This window comes from Bombina bombina, chromosome 10 (assembly GCF_027579735.1).
Source record: "Bombina bombina isolate aBomBom1 chromosome 10, aBomBom1.pri, whole genome shotgun sequence".
Classification (NCBI taxonomy): domain Eukaryota; kingdom Metazoa; phylum Chordata; class Amphibia; order Anura; family Bombinatoridae; genus Bombina; species Bombina bombina.
Window position 1 is genome coordinate 37,952,088 of NC_069508.1, and position 14,745 is coordinate 37,966,832.

A 14,745-nucleotide genomic window follows, 5' to 3' on the forward strand; every position below is an offset into this window, starting at 1 on the left:
GTTAGAATCACTGCTGGGTGAAGTTGATTCCGGGCAGAATACAACAACATTTTAAATTATGGGGAGATAAAAGGCGAGTTTAAAATCCTCCACTACGCACAAAATATAGAAAAAATAACTCATTGTGTAGTTCATTAACAAATCTAGACAGGCCCAGAGGCTTGTTTTCCCACAGAAAACCTCAGAATTACATTGTTTCCAATGCAGCAAAGGATTCTGGGTAAGATATGCAAATTAAGTACACAATGACACACCTTTTTACTTCAGTCTGCTTTTCAGCAGGTTCGCTGTATGATTTTACACTTCTGATAGTGCTGTATTTTGACTATTGGTTGATAGGGACAGCTCTGATTGCTTTGAAAGGAAAAGATTGCTGTATTCATTACAAATATACACGTTTAAAAAAAAGATACTGTAATACAGTTTAGAGGGAGCAAAAGATGATTGTGAGTGAATTGTCCTTTTATCTGCTACGCTATCCCTTTGCTTTTCACCTATAATTAGTATTTAAAGCACAATATCCTGTTGTATCAATACTCCTTAAAATATGCACATATGGGTAAAACGATACTTTGGCGTAAAGGGAACCTGCTGAAAAGCAGACTGAAGTAAAAAGGTGTGTCATTGTGTACTTAATTTGCATATCTTACCCAGAATCCTTTGCTGCATTGGAAACAATGTAATTCAGAGGTTTTCTGTGGGAAAACAAGCCTCTGGGCCTGTCTAGATTTGTTAATGAACTATACAATGAGTTATTTTTTCTATATATATATATACTATTATTTGCATTTTAGTACATAATAAAACAAACCAAAGATTGTTAATTACAGGTGGGACAAATGTAATTTTTGGTAACTTTATTTTAAAAAAAATATTAATTAAAAAGTCTGGATTTCGGAATAAGTTTGTATTTTTCGAATTCCGGATTATATATAAAATGAGACACAAATAAACTATTTATCCTGTGCATAGGTGCTGGTGCTGTGTACTGGAACCCTTATTAAAGTAAATATACTAAAAACAATTGCAACATAATTCAAGTATTCCTTTATACTGACCTTATACAAGCAAGGAAAATAATCTGAAATAAGTATAGAGCCTGTGTACATTTGATTCGGGCTACCTCTCGATCATTAACATGTATATTACTTTCTGTATGTCTGGAAACCGGTACAATCAATAAGATGCTGTACATTCCAGCACCTCTGCGGTAGAGCATCTTACTGTTCAGTGACAACAGATAGCACTGCTTAGCACTACAGCAGAGGTTCAGAGCATGATGTGCTTGCATAGAACAGGCAGTACAGCTTCTGATTGGTTGTAGCACCTACTTAGACAAAAGCAAAAAAATAAATCAGTGAGTATGGGCAGCAGCAGGGGGTGAGTGCGTGCAGGAAGCCATCTTTTTTTCAGTTTCATTTCTGACTATAAGGTCAGTAAAAGTCACTAACTAAACTCTAGATAGAATGATGCATTCAAACAAAAGATTAGTCTGAGAATAACATGTAGATGTATTTTTTTAAGTTTTATTACTTGTTTAAATATTGACAAAAGTGTAGTGTAAAGTGTAAAGTTTTAGTGTCTATAAAACAAAGGTGCCATGTTATTATTATTCTTTATTTATAAAGCGCCAACAGATTCCGCAGCGCTGTCCATTGGTAACAAAGATAAAAGGACAGTACAATATGAGACACCAGACAAAATTTAACAAACAAATACAGGGGGAATTGGGAGCCCTGTTCCCGAGGGAACTCACAATCTAAATGTTGAAACTTAAGTTACCATCTCTGCTGTAGCCAATCAGGGACAGTTATAAATAGGTCACTAGAGTGTGCAGCCAATGGCTGTGCTGGATTTAACTGTTCTGCACTTCCATTTCTAACAGCAACTGAAAAACTCACAATTTCAGAATGGAATTACAGGAAAAAGGGACATAAATAAATAATAAAATTATATTGAAAAGTTTTTTTTTATATTTATGATTTATCATTTTATATTTCTGTCACAAAGTGTTTAATCTCCCGTTAAGGAAAGGCAGTTGATATTAAATTAAAAGTAACAGTATCTGTATGATTTTACACTTCTGATAGTGCTGTATTTTGCCTATTGGTTGATAGGGACAGCTCTGATTGCTGTATTCATTACAAATATACACGTTTAAAAAAAAGATACTGTAATACAACTTTAGAGGGAGCAAAAGATGATTGTGAGTGAATTGTCCTTTTATCTGCTACACTATCCCTTTGCTTTTCACCTATAATTAGTATTCAAAGCACAATATCCTGTTGTATCAATACTCCTTAAAATATGCACATAAGGGTAATGAGCATTAATGTAATTTGTTATCGAGAAAACAGATGGGACCATCCACTAAAAGCTTCCAACTGTATCTACCTGATAATCACATGAAACTATAATGTTTTTTTGTTATGTTTGCTGTTCAAATCAATAGAAAGATATTGATCTTCATGTAAACAAAAGAACTGATGGTATTAACCTTTCTCTCTCTCTCTCTCTCTCTCTCTCTCTCTCTCTCTCTCTCTCTCTATCTATCTATCTATCTATCTATCTATCTATCTATATAACACGGCAATAGACTGCACTTCCAAACCGGACTGGGTACAAAGCTCACAACCCTGAGTGCTCACTAGCACTCACAGACACCTGCACAGCTTTCATGGACTCAGGCATTAACTCCAGACAAGCCTGGGTGCAAACCCCATAGGGAAAATACACACACAAAAAAATATTAACACATAGAAAGTATGGCACAAGCATGGAGCTAGATTTAAAGCAAAATGGAATGCTAAGATACAGCATTTGGCCAAATGGTGATAGGCTCAGAACCACGTCAAGGTCTCTTCCTCCCTGTGTCACTAACCTACAACCACGCAATGCAGTGTTCAACCAAACACACTGAGATACAAACAAGGGTGACACAGGCCCTTTGCAGTGCTAGACACAAACAAAACACGGAAATGGACTGCACGTTCAAACCAGACTGGGTACATGACCCTGAAAAACATACAGTCCTGGGTGCTCGCCAGCACTCACAGACACCTGCACAGCTTTCACTGACTCGGGAGTTAAGCCCAGCAAAAGCCTGGGTGCAAAGCCCATAGGGTCATATTATAAACAAAAGTGCAATTTATCTTGACTACAAAATTAACTATTTTATTGTAAATTTAATAAAGTTACATTATGGGCATGGAGACCTTCTCCTTAAAATTACATTACAGGACAACATTTTAATCACTATATGTGGAATAAAATAAATATGGGAGTTAAAAGAATAATATTCACTGACACCTGCTACCTAAAATGTAAAAGCTTATTTCCAATGCTTAATTAAACTGTGTCCTTAAGAATGGGCATAATATATTTGCAGACTCAATACAGATAGAACCTTAACGCTCTTAAAAAGGGGCATATAATATAAACTATTTTGTCATTTAAAGGGACATTCAAGTCAAAATAAACTTATATGATTCAGAAAGATTATGCATTTTTAAGACACTTTCCAATTAACTTCCGTTATCACATTTTACAGTCTTTTTATATTCACACTTTCTGTGGAACAAGATCTTACTGAGCATGTGCACAAGCTCATAGGGTATATGTATACTAGTCTGTGATTGGCTGATGTCTGTCACATGATACAGGGGGCCAGCAAATGGAAGGAAAAAAAAAGAAAAAGTGTCAGAAAAAAATCTACTGCTTATTTGAAATTCAGAGTAGGTGTTAAATCATTGTACGCTGCACAGATACCTGCAAACACGTCAGAACTGCAATATAGTGGAAAATCTATTTCAACATGGCGACACCCATCACTAGAGAGAGGCGGGGAATAAACTCAATACTATGGCCCCTATTTATCAAAGGTCTTGCGGACCTGAATCGACAGTGTGGATCAGGTCCGCAAGACCTCGCTAAACGCTCTCCGCATTTAACATTGCACCAGCAGCTCACAAGAGCTGCTGGTGCAACGCTGCCCCCTGCAGACTCGCAGCCAATGGGCCAGCAGGGGGTGTCAATCAACCCGATCGTACTCGATCGGGTTGAATTGTGCCGATTCCTGTCCGCCTGCTCAGTGCAGGCGGACAGGGTTATGGAGCAGCGGTCTTTGTGACCGCTCCTTCATAACTGCTGTTTCTGGCGAGCCTGCAGGCTCGCCAGAAACACGGGCATCAAGCTCCATTCGGAGATTGATAGATAGGCCCCTGAGTTTATAAAATGTATTTAGTGTTTAATGTCCCTTTAAAAAATGGCATTAGGTATTTATATACTTTCATTTTGGCAATGTGCGGCGATTTAGCTGTCCTTTTTTGGAGCATTAATACACAATATTGATAAATCTTCCCCACAGGATATGTGTGTGGGCCGCCACTAGGAATTTTGGGGTCCCTGACTTAACCATTGGTCAGGACCCCCCCCCCCCTCCTTTGACGTGTGCAATTTTTGACCAAGTGACTAAAACGTATATGCACTTTATTCTTAAGTGTCTATTTAAACTTGGAAAAGTTGTAAAGGTAGTAACTTACAAACACAGACAAACTCATACACTGAAACACACTCAGCACTTGTTTACATTGACCTGACAAGTAATGAGGTAAACTACAGTTTTGTAAAAAAAAAAAAAGGAGATTGACAAGACAAAATATGGAGTTCTGATTATCTTTTTGTAAAGGAAGATGCCAACTAAATGATGACAACAGCACGCAGTGGCTGAAAGGAAGGGCCCTGAACTGGCTAAACAATAATTTAAAGGTAAAGTGGTAGATTGGTGACTTTCGGAAAGGTCACTCCTGTCACTCCTGTCACCCCCTGATGGCGGCCCTGTGTGTGTATATATATATCTCATTACCACAGTGATGTTGTACACTCAATTAAAAGGCATCAAACTCTAAAATGTCTATTGAGCATATGAAACAGTTGTATTTAAAAATGTTACAATTATTTTTGCATGTAACTAAGGTTAAAAACTTAAAGTGAAAGTAAATTTTGAACATCAGCAAAACATCTATGTAATATTTATCATTAATAAATAAGCATCGCTATGTTTTTTTTATAGTTTTTTTCAAAATTGATGTTATATTTAATATTTTATTTTCCCTACCGTATTCGTCCTTGCTCCGCCCACCCTCCTCTTCCTGTATTTTTAGGACTTTACGTATAGAGTGGTCCCACCCGCTCTATACGTAGCTGAAATGCTCATTCACGATAATGCAACACATTGCACATGCGATCAGTGCTACCATGCGCATGCGATTTTGTTATCACACCTTAAATGCGCATGCGTCAATGATTTGCAAACATAGTACTGAATGAATAGCAATTATGTATTCATTCAGTACTATGCGATTTGAGAATCTGAAGTTGTGAGATCCGTGAGCCTATATCAAAAACCCATAAACGATTTTAATTGTAAGATCGCTACTAGTATGTTGATCAATAGAGTTACGGAGCGGCAGTGAGAACAGCTGACTTTCCCGGCACACAAAAAGCTTTGAGCATGCGCGAATTGGGCACGCGCGTCCGACAGAATTGCGCATGGAACTGATTTTGCGCATGCGCAATAGATTAGACATTATGATGACGTGGCTTCACGGCCGCCGATCGGCCAGAAAGTCAGTTGGCTATGAGAAAAACGTGACAAGGAAGTAAGATATGTATTGGGAAGTGGGGAGATTTAAACATCCGAAAAATATCAGTTTGTATGCAACGAAAATTATAGTTAGACATAGATTAAAGAAAAACGATGAATTAAACTCATATTATTTTTAAATAACGGATCTAACTGTGCTAAGCTGACCACCGAACTTTACCATCACTTTAACAGCAACAAAGGGTGCCTCATGGAGCAGTATGTCTGTATGAAAATATTTAAAGGGATATAAAACTCAATATTTTTCTTTCATGATTCAGATAGAGCATGCAATTTTAAGCAACTTTCTAATTTACTCCTATTATTATTTTTTCTTCGTTCTCTTGGTATCTTTATTTGAAAGAGCTAGAATGTAAGCTTAGGAGCCAGCCACTTTTTAGTTCAGCACCCTGGGTAGCGCTTTTGATTGGTGGCTTTGTTGAAAGGGAAACCTAGTTAAACTAAGGACCTGCTGATTGGTGGCTGCACATGTATGCCTCAAGTTATTGGCTTACCCAATGTGTTCAGCTAACTTCCAGTAGTGCATTGCTGCTCTTTCAACAAAGCATACCAAGAGAATGAAGCAATTTAGATAATACAAAGTTGTTTAAAATGGCATTTTCTATCTGAATCATAAAATATTTTTTGGGGGATTCATGTCCCTTTAAATAAAGTTAAAGTAGTGACTAGTACTACTGCTACAAGCCAGTAGCAACACAATTTTTTTTATTTTTTTATGGGATTAGTGTAATCAAGAACAAAAGTGAAGCTAACCAATCAACTAATAAGGATATTGCTGGATCACTATTGAATAGTGTAAAACTGTAAATTTGAAGCCTTTCCCACATATAGAAAAGCTTTTTTTCTGCCTTATCTGGAGGAGCCAATCAGGGCTTTACTCTGCAGACAACAAGGCTAACCACGGTTATATTGCTAGTATAAAGTTAATTGTTATTCAGTTGTTATCTGCTAAGCCAGTTAGAGAATGATATATAGCAGGACATACTTGAAAACAAGAGAAATGTCAATGTATCCTTCCTGGTAAAATATTTTATAAATAAATCTGCAGGGTGATTTGGCAAGTTTTAGAAATTAGAAAATTTCAAAACTAAATTACATGAAAAGGGGTCAAAATAAATAATGAAAGTATTTTGCAAAGTTGTTTTACTATACATAACTAAAAGGGACAGTGTACCCTCATTTTTTCTTCCCTTTAATTTGTTCCCTGTGATCCATATTAACTGGTTGAGTGTATTAAGTTGAATACGTATATCTAATTTAACTTTATTTCAGCATTTGAAATAGCTGATTTTGCTTGTGGTATTCCTACAAATACTGAAAGTTTCTATACTTATGTACAGTGGGTATTTAAAAGAATCACCCCCTTGAAAATAATCACATTGTGTTGCTTTGCAGCCTGAAATAAAGACAAACACTGTTTTTGTTTATCCAGTTGTAATTACTCAGTGCATCTTATAACATCCAAGTGAAAGATATAATACCAACATGTCAGGCAAAAATAAAAACAATTCAAAAACAGAATCACTGAGTTGGAAAAACATCACCCCCTCCTAAAATGACTTGTGAACTCAATCAAGTGTAGCTAATCACTTTCTCAACGGCACACACAAAGCTATTTGACCTTCAACTGTGACCAGCTGTGGGCATATTGATTAGCTTAACATGAAAAGAGCTTTCCTGGAGCATCTCAGTGTCTGGTAGTGCAACTGAAGCAAACAATCAACTATGGGTGGCAAGGCACTGTCAAAAGATGTTGTGGACAGGCACAAGTCAGGAGATGGATACAAACAAATATCAAAGGTTTATCAATGCCTAGAAGCACAGTGGAGTCTATTAAGAAGTGGAAGGTATTTGGTAAAACATAGACCCTCTCTGGATCAGGGCGTAGCTCCAAACTGGATGAAAATGCCAGGAGGAAACTGGTTTTAGAGGCTACCAAGAGGCCCACAGCAACTCTGAAGCAGTTGCAGGAATTTATGACAAAGAGTGGTCATTGTGTGCATGTGACAACAATATCACAAATTCTACACAAATGTGGGTTGTATGGGAGGGTTGTAAGAAAAAAAGCCACTCCTCAAGAAAGGCCACATGCAGACAGAGCTTTGCCATAACACACCTAGGGGATTCTAAGGCCACATGGAAAAAGGTGTTATGGTCAGATGAGACTAAAATTGAATTATTTGGCCTCAACACCAAACGATATGTCTGGAGGAAGTCTAATACAGCTCACCATCCGAATAACACCATGGCGCCTATCTATCAAGCCCCGTATGCTCGCCAGAAACAGCAGTTATGAAGCAGCGGTCACAAAGACAGACATCGCCGGAAATCAACCCGATCGAGTACGATCGGGTTGATTGACACCCCCCCTGCTGGCAGCCCATTGGCCACGAGTCTGCAGGGGGCGGCATTGCACCAGCAGCTCTTGTGATTGCTCGCTGTATTCAGCGAGGTCTGGCGGACCTGATCCGCACTGTCGGATCAGGTCCGCCAGACTTTCTTAAATAGGGGCCTATACCTATAGTAAAGCATAGAGGTGGTAATGTCCTGTTATGGGGGTGTTTCTCTGCAGCAGGTACTGGAGCACTTGTCAGGATAGAAGGAATAATGGATGGGGCAAAATAACGTCACATTCTTGAGGAAAATCTGCTGCCCTCTGCCAGGAAGTTGTCAGTGGGAAGAAGCTTTACCTTCCAACATTACAATGACCCAAAGCACACAGCAAACATGACCACACAGTGGTTGAAGGAGAAAAAGGTGAATGTCCTTGCATGGCTTAGTCAGAGCCCAGACTTAAACCCTATTGAATATCTGTGGCATGACTTGAAGACTGCAGTCCACAAACGGTCACCATCAAATGAAACAGAACTGGAGCCGTTCCGCAAAGAAGAGTGGGTAAATATTACACAGTCTTGATGTGCAAAGTTATTAGAGACAGATCCCAACAGACTAAAGGTTATAATTAAAGCAAAAGGTGATTCAACAAGATACTGACACAAGGGGGTGATCCTTTTTCTAAATCAGTGATTCTGTTTTTGAATTGTCTTTATTTTTGTCTGACGTGTTGGTGTTATATCTTTCACTTGGATGTTATAAGTTGCACTGAGTAATTACAACTGGCTAAACAAAAACGGTATCTGTCTTTATTTCATGCTGCAAAGCAACAAAATGTGATTTTCTTCAAGGGGGGGGGATTCTTTTAAATACCCACTGTATACGCTATAAAAAAGCTGTATGAACATAACCAGCAGAAAAAAATAACACTCAAAGTGGGATGTAGGAGAAATAAGTAATACAAAGTTAATTTTCAATTGTTTTCTATTGGGCTTTGGTATATATAAATAATATAAATAAGCAAGTGTGTGTACAGAAAGGGATAAAATAAGGAGTTCTGATTTCCCTGCAAGCTCAACCCATTTTAGGACTATATTACAAGTGGAGTGCTAACAGTTACTCGCAAGTTAAAAGGGGTTTGTCGCAGGTGTTTCGCTCATAGTCCAAGTAGAAAGTAAACACGATTGCTTGAGCGCAATTAAAGTCAACGTGCATCAAGTTAGCGCAACCTCAGTACTCTGGTTAACTGTTTCACAAAACACATCAAAAATACATTACAAAGTACAGTTACAATCATAATAATACCATCTAATAAAAAAATGTTAAAAAAAATGATTGCATAAAAAAGTTAAAAGGGTTCAAAGATATGAGGTCTCAGGTGTTAGTAAAAAAAAGGCAGGCAATGGGCTTTAACATTGAGATATATATATGTGTGTGTATGTATGTATGTATATATATATATATATATATATATATATACTTATATGTGTGTACATATGTATTTATATGTCTATATATGTATTTACAGACACTTATACACATATAAACACATAAAAACATATGTACACACACACACATATATAATGTGTTAAAGTGTTAAACTGTGTATTTACTGTAAATATTTCACATTCCTATGTTCTGCACATTGCAGAATATGTTCTAAGTATTTCTAAATAGATATTCCTATAAATATATAGGTATAAATATATATTTGTGCAAAAAAAACATCAGATATACTTATTAATATGTATTTATGAATAAATAAAACATATTCTTCTATGTGAATAACATGGGAATGTGAAATATTAATATTTTCATGGATTAGAGCACTTGAGAATATGCAATCGGGTTTGCGCGGGGGAATAGGTTATCACGTGCGATATTGTAAGTTCGGCTTTTTATACACGTCAGGTTAGCATGTGAACGAAAACAGTTTACTTTCACAAGGGCAACCTGACGTGCGTAAAAAGCTTACTTCTACTGGAGTTAACGCTTGAGCGGGAGTGTTAAATACCACTCCACTTGTAAACTGGCCCTTAATGGGTTATGGTTTCAAAGAACAAACCCAAATATTTGATTTAGAAAAATAAACCTAGATAAGCAATTTCTCATACATTGTATACTCTGCATCTGGTATAACAAGTTATTGGAAATATATTGAGGGAAAAGCAAGTTTACAGTATACTGTCCCTTTAAACATTTTATATTAAAATATCAAGATATTTGTTTAAATAATTCCCCTTCTATCCCTTACAGAGAGAGCACGAGATTTCCTGCACAAGACTGGAAGATTTATTGTCATAGGAGGAATCATCTCCCCTGTTCATGACTCATATGGCAAACAGGTAACAGTTTATGCTCAATACAAAATTTGTTTTTTAGATACACTGATTACACTTCATTCTGTATTTTCTATATGTTGCCTATCTAATATTGGAGAAGAAAACGTTGCTTAGTCGAGTATGCAAATAGTGTTTCTTAAAGTGAATGTCAAGTTTGATGAATCAGTGCCCGGTTTTTAAAAACCCTATAAAAAACAGGGGCACTTTCATTCATCAAACTTTACATTTCATTTGTTTTGTTAAAATACTTACCTTTTAATCTTGAAAGCCGCTCCAGTGATTCCCCCGCCCGTCACAAGCCTCTTCATATGTCAAAAATGAGGAATCCGGCTTCCTCCAATCACGGCGTTGCCTCAGGCAATGATTCCCCTGGGGGGGAAGCCGTGATTGGAGGATGCCGTATTTATCATTGCTAACGTATGAAGTGACAAGCGGCAGGAGGGGGAATCGCTGGAGCGGCTTTCAAGATTAAAAGGTATTTTAACAAAACGAGTGAAATGTAAAGTTTGATGAATGAAAGTGCCCCTGTTTTTAATAGGTTTTTTAAAAAACGGGCATTGATTCATCAAACTTGACATTCACTATAAGGGACAGGAAACCCCAAAACTTTCTTTCATGATTTGGAAAGAACATATAGTTTTAAACAACTTTCCAATTTACTTCTATTATCAAATCTGCTTCATTCTCTTGTTATCCTTTGTTGAAGGAACACCAGCATTGCACTACTGGCAGCTAGCTGAACACATCTAGTTAGCCAATCACGAGAGACAAATGTGTGCAGGCACCAATCAGCATCCCACTAGTGTAGGATATGTGCGTATTCTTTTTCAACAAGGGATACCAAGAGAACAAAGCACATTTGAAATTAGTGGTAAATTTAAAAGTTTAATTTTGACATTCCTATCCCTTTAATTATTATTTATTTGCATGTTTTTCTTTGGTTTATTATTTATGATATACAAGACTTTCCACGCCATATAAAAGCGCTAGTGTAGAATTAGTCGGCAAATGTTGACCTACAAATGATTGAAGTAAACTTGAACTTTAGACAATTCTAAAAAATATATGTTTTCTTATGCAGGAAAGAGGCCTGTAGTAAACTTTGATTCAGAAAATTTTACCAAATGATTCAGAAAGGGTTAATGGCATTAATTGCACATAAAGCAGTTTTGTACAGATGACAGGATATCGGCCTTTAAATGTTATCTTCAATACTAGGATTTATTTCTTGCTAGGTATTTTTTTTTTCATTTTTGTATATTTCAGTACAGCATTTCACATTGATAAACACACAGCATCTTCTTTATCTAATTTCTTGTTTACTTAGAATACTAAGACAGGGGGCGCTATTACAGTCTGTTAGATCAGGGTTCTTCAAACTTTTTTCCCACCATACCTTCACAACCCCATTTTTATGCTTGGACTGAAAATTTCTGAAATAATATATAACAAAATAGCTGCGATTTTTGGCAAAGTGAGTAAAATTTGTGCGTCCTTTATTCCTGATTATAGTCAAACTAGAAAGTGTTTTAAAAGGTAAAAACACACACATACTCACACACACACACAAAACACATTAATATAACACACACATCACACACTCTTATATAACACACACCACACATTTATCACACAATCTTTCACACAATACACACTCTCATATAACACACCCAAACACCATACACACTCTCATGCAACACACACACCACACACACTCTCATACAACACACACACCACACACACTCTCATACAACACACATACCACACACAATCTTATACAACAAAAAGTCTCATACAAGATACAACACACATATCACACACAATCTCATACAACACACACATCACACACACTCTCATACAATACACACTATTATACAACACACACACTCTCATACAACACACATACAATACACACACTCTCATACAACACACACACCACACACACTCTCATACAACACATACACACACACACTCTCATACAACACACACCATACACACTCTCATACAATACACACACCACACACACTCTCATACAACACTCACATCACACACACTCTTATACAACACACACACTCTCATACAACACACACACCACACACACTCTCATACAACACATACACATACACACACACACACTCTCATACAACACACTCCACACGCACTCTCATACAATACACACACCACACACACTCTCATACAACACTCACATCACACACACTATTATACAACACACACTGTCATACAACACACACACTCTTATACAACACACACACACTTATACAACACACACACTCTTATACAACACACACACCACACACTCTCTCATACAACACACACCACACATGCTCTCATACAATACACACACCATACACACTCTCATACAATACACACACCACACACACTCTCATACAACACTCACATCACACACACTATTATACAACACACACTATCATACAACACACACACTCTTATACAACACACACACTCTTATACAATACACACACTCTCATACAACACACACACCACACACTCTCTCATACAACACACACCACACATGCTCTCATACAATACACACACCATACTCACTCTCATACAACACACATCACACACACTCTCATACAACACTCACACTCTCATACAACACACACACCACACACTCTCTCATACAACACTCACACTCTCATACAACACACACACCATACACACTCTCATACAACACATACAGAGACTCTCATATTACACATACAACACACACTCTTCTACAACACACACCACCCACTCTCATATAGCACACACACCACCCGCACTCTCATACAACACACACTCAAGTCACGACTCGGTAAACATGGTGTTGCGACCCAGTAATGGGTCCCGACCCATGGTTTGAGGAACCCTGTGTTAGATGATTTATTTGACTTCTTTCACACAGTGAGATGAGACACATTACAATGTCATAAATACACACAATCTTATAATTGTTTCCAAATTATTTTGAACACACTTTTTGCACCAGTTTTCACAGGATGTTTTTGAATATCTAAAATCTAGTGTGTACTACTTTTTACCTTTGACTATAAAAACCTAAGTTTGCTAGATATAAAAGTATATGAAAAGGTGGTTAACGGTATAGAGCGCACAACTGTGATTCTCAGTAAAGGGGCAGTACACCCTGATATTTTAATATAAAATGTTTAATTATGCATAGTAAACAACTTGCAATATATTTTCCCTATTTATTTTATCCCAGTTTCACATAATTTAACTCTGCAAATTGTGGATTCTCTAATTCCCAGAACTGGAAAAGCACACTGCTTGTTCAATGATAAATGGCGACAGCATATGCTGTTGGCATTTATCGATGTGTGGCGGACATGATACGCTACATGGTATAATATCCGCTCACACTTTAATAAATCGGCCTGATATGACACATCCTATAATTTCCACTCGCACTTTAATAAATCGGCCCCCTATTATAACATTTGCTTCATTCTCATGTTATTCTTTGTTGAAGAGATACCTAGGTAGGTAGCGTGCATATGTCTGAAACGTTACATGACAGGAAATAGTGCTGCCATTTAGTGCTCTTGCTAATAACATAGTAACATAGTAGATGAGGTTGAAAAAAAGACCGAAGTCCATCGAGTTCAACCTATCTAAATCTAATCAATTTAAAAAAAAAAAAAGCCCAAGTTGAGCTTAAATTAATCCCACCAAAATTTGACCCATTTAATACAAGCAATCATATCCATGAATTTTGTTTCTAGCCAGAAATGTATCCAAACAATTTTAAATGTATCTAGGGTATTGGCATTCACTACCTCCTTTGGTAATGAGTTCCACAATTTTATTGCTCTTACAGTGAAAAAACGTTTCTGTTGCAGGAGATTAAATCTCCTTTCCTCCAACCTTAAATTGTGACCTCTTGTCACAAACAATTTTCTTGGAATAAACAGAGCTTCTGCCATCTCTGTATATGGGCCTTGAATATATTTATATAAAGTAATCATGTCACCTCTCAAGCGCCTTTTTTCTAAAGAAAACAGACCCAGTTTGGCTAGCCTCTCCTCATAGCTTAAATTCTCCAATCCCCTTATTAGCTTTGTGGCCCTTCTCTGAACTTTTTCTAGTTCTGCAATATCTTTTCTTGTGATCGGTCCCCAAAACTGCACTCCATACTCATAACGTATAATGTATAAAATTGTTACAAAACTTCTGCCATATAGTGTTGCCGACATGTGTGCACTCCTGAGCTTAGTCCCTGCTTTACAACAAAGGATAACAAGAAAACAAAGACAACTTGAAACTAAAAGTCCATTTGAAAGCTGTTTAAAATTGTATGTTCTATCTGAATCGTGAAAGAAAACATTTGGGTTTATATCCCTTTCATATTTAGAATAGTGC

The 14,745-nt window shown here is 37.0% G+C and overlaps 1 protein-coding gene across 1 annotated transcript in view; it reads left to right on the forward strand.

Moving 5' to 3' along the window:
- NMNAT2 (nicotinamide nucleotide adenylyltransferase 2) overlaps positions 1-14,745 on the forward strand; it is a 71,422-nt gene that overhangs the window by 23,984 nt on the left and 32,693 nt on the right. The window contains exon 2 of the mRNA XM_053693979.1: positions 10,256-10,344. Within this exon, the coding sequence (XP_053549954.1) occupies positions 10,256-10,344 (89 nt within the window). The remainder of the gene's footprint in view (positions 1-10,255; positions 10,345-14,745) is intronic.